This window comes from Lampetra planeri, chromosome 35, assembly GCF_965212315.1.
Source record: "Lampetra planeri chromosome 35, kcLamPlan1.2.h2, whole genome shotgun sequence".
Lineage (NCBI taxonomy): Eukaryota > Metazoa > Chordata > Hyperoartia > Petromyzontiformes > Petromyzontidae > Lampetra > Lampetra planeri.
Window position 1 is genome coordinate 5,976,504 of NC_136141.1, and position 17,707 is coordinate 5,994,210.

The 17,707-nt window shown below is 51.3% G+C and overlaps 1 protein-coding gene across 1 annotated transcript in view; it reads left to right on the top strand.

Annotated features, from left to right (window-relative positions):
* Window positions 1-17,707, top strand: part of LOC144730342 (axin-1-like) — a 59,775-nt gene that overhangs the window by 39,004 nt on the left and 3,064 nt on the right. Inside the window, exons 5-10 of the mRNA XM_078611087.1 lie at window positions 71-211; window positions 4,186-4,754; window positions 5,819-5,923; window positions 6,658-6,963; window positions 8,487-8,600; window positions 12,164-12,370. Of these exons, the coding sequence (XP_078467213.1) occupies window positions 71-211; window positions 4,186-4,754; window positions 5,819-5,923; window positions 6,658-6,963; window positions 8,487-8,600; window positions 12,164-12,370 (1,442 nt within the window). The remainder of the gene's footprint in view (window positions 1-70; window positions 212-4,185; window positions 4,755-5,818; window positions 5,924-6,657; window positions 6,964-8,486; window positions 8,601-12,163; window positions 12,371-17,707) is intronic.

A 17,707-nucleotide genomic window follows, 5' to 3' on the forward strand; every position in this document is an offset into this window, starting at 1 on the left:
GCCGGGGTTTAAAGCCGTCTTTATTTATTTCCTCCCCCCCCCCCCCCTCCTCCACCCCTTGCACCGGCAGAGGACAAGTCGCCTGCCCAAGGAGATGGGACCCGTGGACCCGAAGAAGTTTGCGGCCGACCTGATCTCGCGCCTCGAGCTGGTGAAACGGGAGCGCGACGCCCAGGAGGGCCTGGAGGAGCGGCTGCAGAGGCTGCGCGAGGTGAGGGTCTGCTGCGCCACGGCGTGTCGCGCGGTGTCACGCTCGCGTGTGCACGCGCGTGCGCCGTGTGCACGCGCGCGCGCCGTGTGCACGCGCGCGCGCCGTGTGCACGCGCGCGCGCCGTGTGCACGCGCGCGCGCCGTGTGCACGCGCGCGGCTTCTCCCGGCCGTCACGACGGGACGACGCGTCCCCGGTGCGGTGGCCTTGTCCTTCTTTGCGGCTGCGCGAGCCGCGGTGGGAATTGATTGCCAGCCGACTGGCACTTCTTTAATTGGCTGTCGGGAAAGTTGTACTCGTGTTTGCCGCTGACAGTTTTGACAATGTGGGGGGGTTTTATTTTCGTATGCGCATGAGCGTGTGCACGCAATGTAAACTCTGTTTTCGTCTTTGCAAACGAGCCTGTTATTCGTGGCGAAATGTGCGGATTTTTCTTTGCCGGCTTATGAAGAGCGTTGATAAATACCGCCGTCACTTCCGTCTCGCGTGACAAATCCGATGAGCGCCACGCTCATCCTGGATGCTCACTTTTTTTGTTGTTGTTGCGGCAAAACACAACGAGCGTTGCTTGTGGCGCCCGCTTTATTTACTCCATTCGCCGCGGCACACCGCTTAAGCCACTGGGGCGGCTAAGCCTCTCCACCGTATTCCGGGCGCCCGTGATTGCCTTAACGATTGTCCGGGCAGAGTTTATCCGCGGGGGGAAAGTATCCTCGGCCTTATCTGCCGCAAGGCGGCCGCGTTTTTAACCGGCGGGGTTGTGAGAGCACCTCCTCACCTTGAGTCGCCCCCCCCCAACCCTGCCCCCCAACTCTCCGCCCATCCCTCTCCCCCTCCGGTCGAAAAAGCACTGTGCACACTTTAATGAGGGTGACTGGAGAGCAGTGGTTTCTTGACACTGATGTCCCATCCACGTCCTAATGGGACGGTGAGTGGACCAGTTGATACTCAGCCGCTGCTGCTGCTGCCACAGTGGGGCTTCCGTCCACGGCCACCCCAGAACTGTCAGGTGCTCGGAAATATCCGGTAGCGGCACTCTCCCTTGCCCACAACCGCTGATGGCCGTCGGGACCGGCAGCACCGCCGCTCATTGGGAGCTCACGTCTGGCTTAGCGGAGTGCACAGCGCGTTAAGTTGTGATGCTGGAGCTCCTCGGTGTGTTAAGTGGTGGGTTGGTGCAAGCGTTAGTTTAGTGTCTCTCTAACGTTACATCGAGCTCTTTTAGGTTAGCGCAACTTGTTTTTGCCGTAAAAATGACGACTTGAGCGTTGAAATGTTAGCGAGCGAGATACTGTTTTTGCCTCTTGCGATGAACGTGTTGCGAGCCACTTGAGTAGAGTGTACTTGCAGGCCGAACTGAGAGAGAGAGAGAGGCACTTGTGTAAACTGTAGGCAAATAAAAGCCACGAGAGCATGAAAGATTTTGAAAGTTTGTCTTGTCCGGAGTTTTGTTGTTGTTATCATTTGTACCATTTCTAAGCTGTACTGCAGCGTCATACAATTCTCAGAGCCGTATTCTTTTTAATAAGCGTAATGTGGCGATTTTTTTTTATTAGCTGGGGGGGCGGGGGGGTGAGGGGAAAATCTTACATGGCCTTTTAATAATAATAATTAAAAAAAATAGTTTTGCTTTGTGCTTCCAGATGGTCTTTTTCCAGTTGGAAACTGACTTAAAGAAAAAAAACGAGTGAGAGAAAGAAAAACGGGAGCCCCTTTTGATATGTCTTCTCAAGCCCAGCGAAGGGTGCTCATTTAAATAGGTTTTTAAAGGGCCCTGGCTGAGAGGGGCTCCGGCGCACTGGCGAAGTCTCGGCCTTACCCCGCTGGCTTATGCAGATTACGGTGTGCCCAGCCGGACTCTCCGAGAGCCTTGAAAGCGAAGCCTTCCCTGCCGCCCACTCCCTCGCAAGCCCCGCTTTGATAGGATCGTCCCCTTCGAGGGACGCGGAGAGCGAGCTGATCCTCGCTCCAGAAACAAACATTCGCTGCATAATTAAAGACGGTCCCGTGGCCTGTCCGAGGGACGCGCACTCGCAGGGCGCGTGGAGAGAGTGAGAGTGAGAGAGGTGAAAACAACAGCAAAAAAACACAAAAGGACGAGAGACAAAGAGAAATAGCGGCGTGGTTTCCGCTCTTTGCCGTCCGCCCCGCTGCGTGTGCTTGGCGCTCGTGCCGCGCTTGGCTTGGGAACTCAAAAGCCCCGTCGCTCGGCGTGCACCTGTCAACATGAGTGGGACCCCAGCCCCACGCTGGCCAGGACTGAGTGACTCACCTCCCGTTTTATTTATTCACTGCGAAACGGGGGGGGGGGGGCGTTGCTTTTTGTAGATTAATGTATTATGCACATGGCCGATGTGCGGTAAATGCCAATGCGAGGATCGCGGCACTTGGTTTATTTGTTCGATGGGCTTATCGTGGTCACATTGGTTAATTGTGTTTGTCGATTGTCATTTTAGCAATGGCCAGCTGGGTGAAACGAGGGCAAGAGTCATCCACTCGCTTTTAAATTCGTCAGAAATATGTTTAACTGCTGACAAGGCATGGTCGTCATGGCGCCTTCGTGATAACCTGCGTGCGGAATACCAAACGTACTTCATAATCAGGAGGTTGCGATTTCAAACGCTGGCCAGCGGTTGACTTTGCCCATCATTCCTCCAGGGGTTAATAAAATGTGGTCATCTATTTGAGTCTCCCGTTGCTAGAATAGTAGATTGTGTAGCTGGTGCAGGAATTTCTACTGTTGCCGGAGCTGAGCAGCAGCAGCCTTGCGCTGTGTTCGGAGGGCTGCACGTTGACCGACGTAATGTTGCGCGCAGCGTGTACGCACAATGTGAGATACCGTCACACTCTGTACAACAAGTCAAAGCATATCGGAGCGCAAATGAGCCATGGCGTATTGCTCGTGACCGGGTCGTGACCCCCTGTGCCAACAGTGGAAATTCCACATTGCCATAGAGGCGGGCAGTGTTGCCATCGGGACTGATCACCGGTGACTTGGGGACAGTGGGGGGGGGGCACTCATTTTGTCGACACTGCAGAGATGATGAGCTGAGTCAATCCCAAACTTCTCATTGAGCTTTCCATCATTTTAGGAGTGCGCAGTGCATTCTATGCACAGCATCAGCCGTAACATTGTTGTATATACAGGGTGTCCCATAAGTCTGGAATCATAGGAGAAATCATAAAAAAAAGGCAATAATAAAGCCTTTATTCACAGAACCTGCTCAATGTGTCCACCATTGTTCCTGATCTTGATTTGAAGCTTTCGTGACTGCAGGAATCCATACTCTTTGGTTCTTTCGGTAAAGTCACGTGGGTAGAACCAACTAGTAATGTTCCTGATGAACAACTCCTCGAAGGTCCCCTGCGTGGTTGATCTTGTGTGGATCCCATTTCCCTAAACTTTGCAACAAGTTTGCTAACACAGCTCTGTGTTGTTGGCTCTCTGTCTGGATGCAGCCTGTTAAATACAACGGCGACCTCCCTCTGTCTCCGATTGCCTATGATGAGTATAATTATCTGGACTCGTTCTTCTTTACGGGGAGACATCTTGGGCCTGCAGAAACAAAAACAAAATCTGAATTAGTTATTTTTCCCTATGATTCCAGACTCATGGGACACCCTGTATAATCAGTCACACACTAAGTGCCTGTGTGTGGGTATGCATATGGAAATGTGGGGAGTGATGCAGTGTTTCATGCAATGTGTTATATTACAACCACGGCAAACATTAGTGTTCCTGGGTCTTAAATTCGTACCTGGTGTCATGTAAACATCAGCACTGGGAAGACGCAAGGTTCAACCTACTTCTGGCCACATCACCATTTCATTGACTGAGCCAGCCTGAATAGGTCCTCGCTATATAGCAGCACTTGTCCGTACAGCTATACTGGGGGGGCGATATTTGTGTATGCAAATGTCCCGTGTAGCGCACTCCCCATTGACACAGACGCGTCCTCTCTCTCTCCACGCGCAGGAGGAGGAGAGCCTGACGGCCGACGTCTCGGCGATGAGTGGCTGCGGCGGTCGCGAGCTGCTGCTTCCGCTCTCGCACCAGCTGCACCCCTTCGCGCTGCTCATGCGCGCCGGTGGCGGCGGCGGCGGCGGCGCGGACGCGGTGGTGGCCGTGACGGCGGTCGCCCCCGAGGACGACCCCGAGTCGATCCTGGACGAGCACGTGTCACGCGTGATGGGCACGCCCGGCCAGCGCTCGCCGCTGCGAGGCCGTTCGCCCGAGCGCCGGCTCGTGCCCCGGCTGCAGTCCGTGTTCGGCACGCCGCTCCTCCCGGCGCTGAACCCGCAGCAGCACCAGCAGCTCGCGCTGCAGGGACAGCTGGCGCCGGCGACGTCTCTTGCGGCGCCGGCCGCGGTCGGGTGCGGACGGCCGGGTCACAAGACGCACGTGCAAGTGCACCATCACCACGTGCACCACCACGGGCCCGAGGGCGACGCGGCCGCCCCCCAGAGGCCTCCGTACGCGTTCGCTGGCGCGGCCGCGGAACCCTACGGTGGCGTGCGGACGAGCGGGCCTGACGCATACGGCAGGTACGTACGCCGCGAACGCGGAGGTTTTGCGTGCAAAATGCACGGTTGGCACGCGTCCCGAGGAATCGGATGTTTCGCTGACGTCTGGCCCCTGGGTGAGGCTGCTGCGCTTGACTCGTAGTCGGAAGACCGCGAGTTGAAATCCTGGTCTGGGGTTGGCTAAAGCTGTCATCGTCATCTATCATAATCAATTATCGTCGCTGTTCTGTGGGTCGGTAAAAGTAGGTACCGCTTTGTGGGAAGTCACCAGGGGTTTGTCCTGTTGATAGACTGGCGTCTTTCAGAGGAAAGCAACATTGCCACCCCCACTGACCATTAAGACCATCAGTTCACGACCCATTTTAATCAGGGGCTGCGGAAATAATCCGGAGCTACTGACACAGTGCCTCTCGCATGGCCATTATGAGCCACCTTAGCCACCAGCTACCTTCCACTATAGGAGGATTTTGTAGATGTCTCGTGTTTGTATTGGCCATTCTGACCTTGCTCAGCCATTGGCACAAAGGCAAGTTGGTGTCTGATGATGACGATGATGATGATGATGACAGTGATGCATCTTGTATTGGATTTGACAGCCATGGCTCCAGAGAGGCTCAACAAATGTATTTGTTGTCTCAATGAATAAGGAATATAAATGCGGTGAAAAGTGCGCTGTTTTCATCATGGATTATCAGAATCCCTGTTGGCACATGGCCGCCTCTTCAATATAAAGCGGGTCCACCCAAAGCAAACTCTTGTTTCTGGACTGATTGTAACACAGTTACCACACTTAGAGCATCTGGAACGAAAGGTAGCAATGAATTTCTGATGCACATGACCAGAGACTATTAATCCTATACCGCTTGCAGATAGACACGGTGATAGCGACCATGATTATGTTCATAATGGCAATGATGTACAGTAAGGATTAATTAACCGAAAGCAGCAGGTAGATACGATGATGATGATGATGATTGTAACAGTGATGATGATGAGCAGAGACTTAATTCAATGGTAATAGATATACACAGATTTGACGATGACGACGACGACGCTGTTAACGCAATCGCTCGTCCGTGTTGCAGTGGCAAAGGCATTCCGGCGGAAGAGGCTGACCGTGCTCGGCTCATCTGGAAGTGGATGATGGAGGGCGAAAGGGAGAGTGGCAAACACCACAAGTCCCCGCACAGGTACACACGCGAGGCCTCCGTGCATCCACGTCAGCCCCACGGCAGCACGGCCCGCTTGAGACTCGCACAACTTGCCTTCGATAAAATAAAGACGGTAACATCGACAGCAACACCAACCTTGCACTTATGATGCAACAAACGCGTGCTTTCAGGTGCTCTTCTGCGGCCGTCTGGAATGCTCTTCCTTGCGATATTAGGGAGCCACTGGAGCTATGAACTTTTAAATCTAGATCGAAAACTAACATCTTTAAGAACGGCTTTTTGTGTTTAGTTTGTTGGCCTTCTCCCTCACCTCCGATTAGCACGGTTAGCTATGTACTGTGCGAAAGAAGTTCAACATAGATACAAACATACAAATGTCCCAGAGCGCAGGGAAGGAAAGGAGGGAGAGGAAGCAAGTAAGGAGATGCAAAATCACGGTTGCCAAGGAAGGTTTTTAGGAGACAGGTGAAAGCAAAGATACAGGGGACCAGGTTTGAGTTGCCTGGGGATGAATTTCCAGAGGGTTCTGGGTGGAGGGGTAGTGGCTAAAAGAGCGGCCATCACTGGTCGAGCGGCGGGTCGTGGCAGCAAAGGAGGAGGTCAGAGTCCACGTGGTGGAGAGAGCGGGCTGGGACAAATCGGGGTGGAGAAGATCGCATTCTACATTCGAACGGTCTTAATTTACTCGTGTTTCTTTCCTTCTCTCGCTGCCCCGGGGTCTACCGCACGTCCGCCCGTCTTTCTCTGGGCAGTGGCGTCGTGGGGAAGAAGGCCCCTGTGTGCGACACGTCACGGGGGAGCTCGTCTGAACGCGTGTGGGGTGGTGGTGGCGGAGGTGGCGGCGGCGGCTGCGGCGGCGCCGGCGGCACCGGTGGCGCCGGCGGTCACGGCACTGGCCCCCCCTACGCGCGCCGTGCCGTGCAACCCTCCCACCCGTTCCTGCAGGACCCGGCCATGCCGCCTCTGCCAGCGCCGAACACTACCGTGCAGCTCGAGGAGGCCAAGCGGCGCCTGGAAGAGGAGTGGCGCGCTGGGCGCACGCATGCCGGCAAGCAAAGGTGGGCGGCGCATTATCTTCATCATCCGCGGGGGGCAGCCGGGTAAACGTAGAGTGGCTGAAGCTGCCGGTGGAGGGAGTTCCTGTGTTGGTTGATGTTGTGGTGGTGGGGGAGGGGTGGTGAGCGATGTGGGCGGGGGGGGGGGTTGGGGAGGCGCGGTGTGGCGCTAGCGCGTTCCGGCCAACGGAATGCTGGCCCTGCTCGTAATTCAAAGCACATTAGCCGACTAGCCCCCGAGCGCAGTAGTCGGGAACCTGCGCCTATGGAACCACGTGCGGCTCTTTAAGGAACTTCTTCGTAAAGTAATTTTTCAAGGACACGCACCGTGTCTCGTATTCACCGCATGCATTGCGGCTCTTGAAATATTGATGTATTTTTTGGGTTGCCGGAAAGCTGCCCAAGTACTATCCTTACCCTAACCCACTTGAGCAGACCAGCCTTTAGTACCGTTCCATCCCAGTAACCAACTTTGCAACCAGCCTGTAGTGCTACCCTTCTTGATGACACTAACTCTAAACCAATCAGCTACTGGCACGAGTACTTCCCCTAACCTTAACAACCAGTTGGGCGACCAGCCTTTAGCTATAGACCTGCCACTTAACAAAGCAACCAATTAGCTGCTTAGCCTGCGCACAAAAAATAATACATGTTCAATTAATTCTGCTTGGATCAGCCCTGGAGGCTAAATCTGATTAAAAACTAAATGTTGGAAGACTGCCACGTGGTCAGAAGGAGCCCCGTTGAGTTTGTATTGAATAGACTCCAGGGGTGGTTCTCTGGTATCATCTTTTCGGGACTGTTCTCCGATCATGCTTTGTAATAATATTTCCAGGATGTTGTTTGTTTTCCATCCTGACATTTCTTAAATATTGGCAATAATGCACTCCCGTACACAAACACACACACACACGGACGTCTGCTGACACCATCGCGGAAGCACTCGGATGCTGTCGCGAACGCAAACCACCCATCGCACACCCGTACGGAAACACGCCACGCACTTGCGCGCGGCTCTCCGATGTGTTCTTCCGGTTGAACCGCGCATTGTTCGGCGCCACGTCCGCCGTTTCGCGCGGTTGGCCACGTACGGTGTTAAAAAAGTTCGACACGTGTACACATGCCTTCTTGAGGAACCGAAACGTTGTCCGTCGCGGCATTACAAACCCTGAAACACGTGCCAGGGCTGCTCAGGACGATTGCGTAAAACCCTGCCGACTTGCCTGCTGCCTCCCGGCAAGTTGTAATATGCTCGACGATACGTGATTTTTTGCCATTTTTTTTCTTTATTTTGTCTTTCTTTTTGTTTCTATTTTTCTTACGACCTGCTATGTACGTTACGTTTGCCAGGGAACCGATGCTGTTGTTGAGGAAGCCCAAATCGAGAGCTCTTTAGCTCAAAGGGCACTTAAAAATCAACTATACCGAGTTCAACCCAGTCTCGTGGGTCATCATCCCCCACTGATACTGGCGGGCGCTTGCCACTCGCTCCGAGGCTGACGGGTGGCGCACGTGTTGCTCTGCAGGTACGCGCAGGAAGTGATGCAACGCGGCAGGAGCATGGGGCGACCGGGCGCTGTTCCCGTGCCGAGCATGGTGCCCGCCGTCTCAGACATGGACCTCTCGCAGTCCCCGCAAGAGTACGTAGCCATGAGCACACACCGGAGGCACACGTCGACGTCCACGATCGCCATCGCCGATGTGGCCATTGGCGTCTTCAGGAACGTCAATATCTTTGCTGTGATTTGTCAGTGGGGCCCAAGATATTATAATTTGTAAGTAGTTCACGCTTGGTACAAAGCAAAAGTGCTGCGGATCTATTATAATATTTATATAGAGCCTTAATTATGCTAGTCAGTACTGCCTTGTTGAATCCAGAGTGGTTTCTTCATCCTCCAACCACAGTGCTCAATGTAAGTGTGCCAAGACCTATCAAGTGCTGACAAAGATACACTACTTAAGCAGTAATTAAGAGTGCTTTTTTCCAAAGTTGGCCTGTTACCAACCACTGCTTTGAAGCCAGCGGTTGGTTAGCGCAGCGTAACTTGGAACAGAAATGTGAAGCGAGTGGAGCCACGCGGTTTCGCTGCCGGAAAATTTCTGTAGAAGCAAGCGGCCGGTCACAGAGCGAAACTAAAATGTCGTAATACTGCGTCACATTTTTTTTTATTTCCTTGATATCCCCCACTTGACATCGCACACGAAGCTAAATCACGGCTGACATCCTACGCGAGTAAGCGTGATGCTGCCTCTTACGTACTTGACCCCGAGGTGAGGCTGTTAGGATAGGTGTGATGTTCTTGTGACCTCATGCAACGTTTGCTGGGTTATAAGTGATCGGGCTACGACTTGTCGCCGTCATCTCGACGTCCGATTTTGCAGTCAAATGTTCGCGCAGACGTTGCTTCAGGCACACACACGCGTCGGGAGAGCGAAAATCATCAGTTCCCAACTAAGCTCCCAGCACGTGGAGCGATACGGCAGACATGCCAAAACGGAGCGCGGTACGACCCTAAAACACGTGAAAAGCAGAAATGCGCTACCTCGGCAGTGGGAGGAACCGAGTGTTTTTTTTTATTTTGCCGCGGAAGTTCTTACGGCGACCCGCGTCGCCGAGTTTTGCTTGAAGACGATATTTCCCGTCGCCCGCTGGAAACGCCGCCGCCGCCCCCACGGCGCGAGTGTGCGCGCCGCTCTCTCGCGCGTAAAAGCAACCGCCGTGTTTGTTTACACAGAGACGTCCCCCTTAATGCAGCTGCTGCCCCGGTGGTGGCCTTGACGGGCAGGGGTTGTGGATCAACCTAGTCGCGAGGTCAAAAATAAAAACGCGTCCAAAGCTTGCGTCTCGGTGCTCGAACGAGCGTGGGACGACGGGCCGCGCTCGTGCTGAACGCCGGGCCAGAGGTGGAAATCTTTCCACCTTCTGACGACGAGGTGTCTTCGTAGGACAGGCCGCTGTTGACTTCCCACTAAGTGGAGGGCGGCTTTATCTACCGTGAACGTGTGATGGGCCTAGTCGACCCACGAAGTTTAGAGCCTGGTGTCGAGTTCCGTTGTTCCGTCACGGTGGTGCCCAGCCGCAAATCTTGAATTGTAATTTTTCCGTCAATTTTTTCATTGTTCAGACAACTTAGGGTCAACCCTGTTTGGGTTTATGGCCCTCTTTTCTTTCTTGCACGTCCAAATAAGTCCTTGATCTTGATCCACTCATTTTTCTCCATTGGTGTGTTGGAGTTCTGCATCCCATCTCTTGCCTCTGAGGTCCCTGTAAAAAACACACAATAAAAAGATTCGTCTGCCCTCTGCCACCTTTTGATGTTCATGCCATCCTTTAAAGCCTACAAAGAAAGGCATGTGATATCCTGACTATTTAAAATAATGTGATATATATACACAATGCGTTTTATCTTGGCCTTAGATGTGCTCAAGAGGTATGGGGCTTTAAAACAAAATAAAAAATCATCTCACTTGTCCTTCAAAAATTTGGCCCTTCCTGTCCTGCCACGCTGGCAAGTGAATATTCTCAAAGAAAATGTGGTAAGTAAAAAAAATGTCAGTTTCCTTTTACTTTAATCATCAAAGTGCTTTCAAAAATAAAATATTTCCAAAGGAAAAAAATGCGTGTTGTTCCTGGTGACAACATTTATGCTCCAAATCCTAGGGCCAACAAATAATCCTTGCCATTACAATTACGATTCATTGCTCCCATTTCCAAGGTTTATTTTCGACAAGCCAGGTCATTAAGATTCCATTCAAAGTAGCTGCGACAGCGAGGGAGATGTCTTATCCGCCGCTCCACTTTGGCAAAGCGGTCAATGCAGACATCAGTCGACAGTCGGACGAGTGATTGAACGCGTCGTTTTTTGATGCGAGCGTTTGATGCCCTGCTGGGACCCCGCGGTAATTGGCTGTACATTATACCCACGGTCGTGGTCCTTTGAAGGGTTCGCAGGTCGCGCCGAAAGCGCTTTGTAGGTTCACGATCTTATATCGCTTGTTCTCTCTTCACCCCGCTTATAGAGACTGGCCGCTCGACGTGTGCTCGCACACACACACACACACAGACAGACACGTGCACGCACACAAAAAGACACTTAGTCTCCGCCCGAAAATGAAATGATTTGGTGGTGAAAGGATACCCTTTGGAACCACGTTTGAAGTGTGACTCGTTTAATTCAGTGATTCAGTCCACACGCGCTTTTTGCACCCTTTTTAATCTGCCAGCCTTCCTTTCAAGTTTTGTTTAATATCCTGCCTTTCATTGTGCACTGCGGGCTCGCTGTTGACATTTCGGAGAGCCTTTGAAAGGCAAGGGGTCCTGTTTACGCATAAACAGCCGACAAACAATGCTGCTTTTGTTAAGTGCCTTGACCTTCATTGCACCCCTTGCAGATTAAACGCGGTGCATTTAGCTGTGTCATGTCTGCACCTAATATTACCGTGTTTACTCCCACAGGTGTGCTCTCCCGGGTGCAATCCATGTTTATTTGGATAATATGTTTCTGTTGTTAATATTTGACATTTTGCAGTGACTGTTTTTGCACAATCCCAGCGGGTTTTGGTTTCATGCCACGTATGTGAACGTAATCTTTCCCTTTTGTGAATTGTTTAATTGTGTTGTGGCATCATACGCATAATCTCGCGTTTGCAAATTTCCCGCCACTAAATTGAAAACTGGTTACGCCTCGTTCTTCAAAGCATCGATGGTGCGGTCCTTAGCGCACTACGCCACGAATCCATTGACCTGAGTCTGTTTGCTGTCCAACATTTAGTCGGCAGCACTCGCTCAAACCCCCAGAGAGATGATGCGCACCCTATGTTTACTTGAGCACCATTATGCTCACAGGCCAATGAAATGACGTCCCTTAAACCACCCACGCGGCCCTGCTGCCACTGCTGTCCTCGGTCATACTGCCGGGCAGCTCGCGCGTAGCGGAATAGAGTGTGGGCATTTCCTACGTTTCTTCCACGATGTCTGGCCAACATGGAAGAGTAGGCCAAGATGCCCCCTGGAGAGGCTGTCTCTCGAGAGCTTCTTCTAGTAGAGGCCCTTTCCGCCAGCAGCGGCGCGTGAGCCAACAATCGCACTCTTACAGCAGCTGATTACACTCCGACCCAACGATGTTACAGGTGTGCGTGTAACCGCGAGGCAGAGAGTTAACATCTCCTTCTCGGGTGTCCGTTCCCTCTCTGTGCGCCACAGCCGCAAGCCGGTGAAGAAGGCCGCGGGGTCGGCGTGCACGGCGGCGGAGGGTGGCGGCGGCGGCGGCACCGGCGGCACCGGCGGCATCAGCATCGTGGTGGCGTACTACTTCTGCGGAGAGCCCATCCCCTACCGCACGACGGTGAAGGGGCGCGTCCTCTCGCTCGGCCAGTTCAAGGAGCTCCTCACCAAGAAGGGCAACTACAGGTGGGCTTCGAGACGGACGGTGGGCCCAGCATGGGGCCACACGGGGCACCACGCACGCACCCCGGGGGGGGGGTGTCAGAGAGGAGTGTGTGCCCGGGTGCCAGTAGAGACTGTTGGGGCGATTGTTTGTTAGCGAGCGCCTATCAGGCAATAGAGACTGTTGGGGAAGCTGTTAGTGAGTGCCTATTGGCCACAATAACGAACAAAAAAACTCGACGCATTCATCAATAACACTGCCTTGAAAGAAAAAAAAAGTATACAATAGATAACGTTTCAGGGAATGGCTCTTCATAGCACATGATGCTATTGACGGATGTGAGTTTTTTTTTGTGTATAATTGTGCTTGTGCACCACTGCCATCGGAGCATCACCAAATTAGTTAATTCGCCAATACAGACTGTTGTGGCAATTGCTGTGTCTACATGGGTGTGTCTCCGTGCTTGTGTGTATAGGCGTGTGACCGTGTGTCTGCGTGGCGAGTGGTTCGCGTCCTGCGCTACGAACCCAGCGGCCCGAGTTTGATTCCCGCCAACACCAGTGATGATTATCTGAACCGGTCCTAAAATTTCCACCCCCCTCGTGTGCCGTGCTGTGACCTTCATTGGGCTCGCTAACAGCACTTGCCCCAAAAGCCTGTTAAGGCTAAAGGGGAGGTCTTTGTCTTTGTGATGGGTGTCTTTGTATATGTATGTCTCTGTGTGCTTGTTTGAGTGTGCCTTTGTGTGTTTTTCTCGACTTGGGATAGGTGTTTTATTGGTTTGTCCAATGGCCTTCGATCATGGCCATCACTATCATGAGTTTTGATCATCTGAACTGGGCCTGGGCATCCCCCCCAAGTAGCTAAAGCTTTTAAACGAATACCTGGTCTAATGTTTAAACACTAGTGCTAGGTAGACGAAGGCAGGTTGGCGCGGTGCTGTTCACACCACGTCCTCATGTGTTGTGCCAAAGAGGTACTCGCTAACAGCAATTGCCCATCGACAGTTTATACTTCCTCTATGAGATATCTGTCTGTTTCTTTGCTGTGTGTGTGTGTGCATCGGTAATAGGAAGGTTATTCAGAAGCACTGATTAGGGAACAACTTACGAGGTGGTACAAAGACAGCGTCTTGTTGATTTTATTCTTACCGCCGCATCATTTACAGAAATCATGCAGCAGCAGCAGCAGCAGCATGTAGTAGTGGCTGTTTGCACAGGGCTTATGCAAAACACGGCTTTCTGCGGGCGCCGATGCACCTGGCGGGCGAGATGCGGAGGTAGATTGAGGCTACGGTGCGCACGGCGTAAGTAGCAGGTGAAAGGTTGGGATGAAAGGTGTCTCAGGCGGAAGGGGGTTTTCTCATGGCTGCTGCGTGCCACGTAAACAGGCCTCGAAACACGGCGGCGGCGTTTTTGTCGGATGTTGCTTTTCGTTTGCTTTCCGTCGTGGTTATTGGGCGGGCGGGCGGGCTTGGCTGCCTGTCCCGGTGTTTGGCGCGCTCTCACCGTCGAAACGCTTGGCAGTCGCCGGATTCGTTTGCCGCAGCCGCTTGGGAATTTCATCGTGAGAGGAGTTGTCCTCCCGTCTGCCTTCTGCCTGGGTGGCGCTGTGGGTTCACGTTTAAGTCCCGGGTTGGGGGATCGACTCGGCTCGTCATCTCCCCCAGAGGCGATAACGAGCGTCGCTTTGCAGGACGTCCGCAGCGTTTGTTTTCCTGTATTGAGATTTCCTCCTGCCATAGTAATGTGCAATTTCCACTGTTTGCTCAGGGCTGCCAATGGAGGTGTGAGTGCTTGCGTGGTGCTCCATTGAGTAGAACATCATTTTACTTGGAAATTATGAATTTAGACTGTCCCCATGTGACGGAAGGTACCTAGCGAGGGAAACACATTAATGAAAACGACGTGAGTGCTTGAAATTCTGTCGACGTATGATTTTACACTGGAACCTGCACCGTCCATGCTTGGTGAAGTCTCGTCAAATAACCGCCCCCGCACCCCCACTCACTCTCCAGTGGTGGATTAACGCACAGTCTGTACGTGAAATGCACTTGGTGGAAACAGCTGCTGAAGTGTGGAGTGTGCAACCCCCCCCCCCCAGCCCTGTAGTCGGAAGCATAAGTCGAGAGCCTGGGTTCTTGCATTTTTGAACTATACGCGACGCTCATTGAAAACTCCGGTGCCCTTTTTGTATTTGGCCAGCTGCATCCCACACGTTTCCACGCAACGCTGTCCCCTTGACGTCCATCTGTCCCGTGCCTCTTGTCACCGCCGTCATTTTGCTTTGGAGGCCTTTGCAGGCAATTGGGCCCACGCGATGCCACGCCTCTGTGATGGTTGGAATATCGCAGGCCGAGCTTTTTTGGGTGCATTTGCTTTGGGTTTCCTGCAGGATTGTGCGGCAGATTCCTTATCAGTGGTCGAGTTTTGTATTTTTTGAAAGAGGCAGAAGGGTGGAGGGGGATATCAATTACTATCTACTCAACTACTTTTATTTTACCTGGTAAGGCCCACTGAGCTATACAGCTCTTTTTCAGAAGTGACCCTTGCCACACATGATAGCTCAACGAAGTGGCTTATCGCGTGGAAATTTAGAGCAGGCAAATACTCTTAATGTGGAGGAAAAAACTGGAGGACCTGGAGAAAAATATACTTGACTACGGGGAGAGACATGCAAATTCCAAATTTCCAGGCGTCGGGGTCGGGATTGAACCCCCCACGACCTCCTGTATACTTGGCGAGGTAGTCAACATCTCACCACCGTCGCACTGTAAAGCAGAGTGGCTAGTTCGTAAGTAAAGTTTCTTTTTTTTTGCAACTACGACGTGTAATTAATTCGTAAGCGCGGAACTTTGGCGTTGTCTCGGTTGTACGCTCGACGTTGCGGAGTCTCGCTGCATTACATAAACTTAACTCTAGATAAAGCCGCAGATAAGCGCGAGCTTAAACTTTGTTAAGCAGGGGCGCGTGGAATTTTTTTTTGGGTCCCCGCTCCCTTTTCTTTTCTGCCTCTCTTTGTGTACGCTGCCTTGTGCTGCTTTATCTCTTGTTTTAAAAGATTCATAACTCGCACTGTTGTGTCTACGCTCTTTGATTTGTGCTTGTGACCTTGGTGCTCTCACAACAAGAGGCCTCATTGTGCACGTCCCCGTGTAAACGGGTTTGCTATACCAGCAGATAATCCGGCATTTTACAGATTTTTTTTTTCCTTCTTTCAGTTTTTTTTCTCTCTCTCTCTTTAAGCCCGGTCTTCTTTTATCCTCCAAGCCCCTACTTCTTACCAGCCCACCCCCCCTACCCCTAGTCGATTGTGCATTTTTAAACAATTGTTTTGTAGATGCATAACTAGAATTTGCCAGGCACGTACACACCTAAATGCGCTCGTTGACACACGCGCGCACACACGAGCGCACACGTACACACACATACAACTCGTACACCCAGAAATGTTTGGAATCCGGGCAGCTTCGACGTTTGATCTTTGTTCAGCACCTGGAAATACATCCGCCACAGTCTCTTCTTTGCCTCACTTCCTATTCTTACACACCTGTCGTTTCATCTCGACTACATGGTGACCTTTGCAAGTGAACTTTTTTTCTTTCTCCTACGTACGCCTGCTTCGTGGTTTGTTTATTTATTTTAGGCAGCAAACACGCGGCGGAAGCACCCGCGCTCTCGCACACTCGCGACTCGGTAGCAGCTGAAGCGCATTAGGTGGAATTTTACGACTGCGAGGGACACCGCAATGTCTATTAAATCGAACGGTAACATTACGGTCTAGATTTGAAGCTTTCGTGACTGCAAGGATTCATATTCATCATGTCGGGCTGTGACGGTTCCACCTGAAGACGGAAGCTTGTGTTGCCTCCGAAACGTCGTGATTTTTATTTTTATTTTACTTTTATTAATTAAAATTTTTTACCTACGTGACTTTACCGAAAAAAACTATGAATATAACATTACGGTGTTCCCTCGTTATTCGCAAGGGATACGTGCCGGAGATGCTCACGAATAGCAAATTTCGCGGATGATGATATTGGCCGACGAAAACTTGTTTTTTTTACGAATTAACTTTAATAAATACATAAATCAGCTATTTAATACATGGAAATGATCATAACACAAAAAAATTGGTTATGATAAATTAAAGGTAAATACAAATAAATCTGAAAGTATTAAATAATAGTTGGTAAATTAACTTATCAAATATTTCATGATGCTGTGCATCATCACTTTAGCTCATCACTTTATTTAGTTCCTTTCTCGCGTCACAATCTCTCTCGTCATTTGATCTCATCGCTCTCTCGGTGCAGCCGTGTAGAGTTCCAAATGCGATTCGCGTTGAGCCAAAATTGAGGACAGCAAGTTGATGAACAACGAGGGGGGAATACTGCACCCAAGTCAGAAGTAATCTCCGTGTCCAAGTGAGCGATGGGACGGCGCTCATCTCATTTGGCAGTTCTGAGCCAGTGATGGAAATTCCTCATTGCCCATGATGAGAGCCAGGCAAGCCCATAGGACGATCCACAAAGTGGTACTCGTATCAACGGAATCAGCGCGGGAGGCATGATGGGCTGAGTCTGCGTCTGACCAAAACTTGTATTGAAGACGTTTTGATTGTGAGATGAGGACTTGTGATTCAGTGCTTCCCGACATTTGTGTGATCATCATCATCATCACGATCCATGGGCAGATAGCACGTATGTGTCCACTGCACATTTCGTCATTTTGCTTTACACTTTCTTCCGTCTTGTGCCAATTTTCTCAAGTAGTGCACGACTTTTGGGCACAAATCTCTTACCGGCGAGACATCGCCTGTAAGAAGATGTGGGTGCGTGCAAAGCTGTCCTTGGTTAAAATTGCAAAACAAAAAACATGTATCATATCCTTAGGTTTTTTCGGTAAAGTCACGTAGGTAAACAATTAAAATTAATAAAAGTAAAATAAAAATAAAATAAAAATCACGACGTTTCGGTGGCAGCTTGTGTTGCCTCCGAAACGTCGTGATTTTTATTTTACTTTTATTAATTAAAATTTTTTACCTACGTGACTTTACCGAAAAAACCTACGAATATTAATCCTTGCAGTCACGAAAGCTTCAAATCTAGAATTAATGGATCATATCCTTGGAACGATGTGCACAATTTGTCTTGTTCCCTTAATCGGAGAGCGTCATTTGGCAAATATTCCTTGGTAGAGGTAGCAAGAGAGGCCAGCTTTGACACACGAGAGGGGGTGGTGAGGCCAGCACCACCATGTCTTGCCTTTGCACCGCTGGTGTTGGCACGCCGCTCCAGACACTTGGGTAAGGCTGTACAAGCCTAGAGGGAAGGCCTTGGATAACCTTCACATACCACT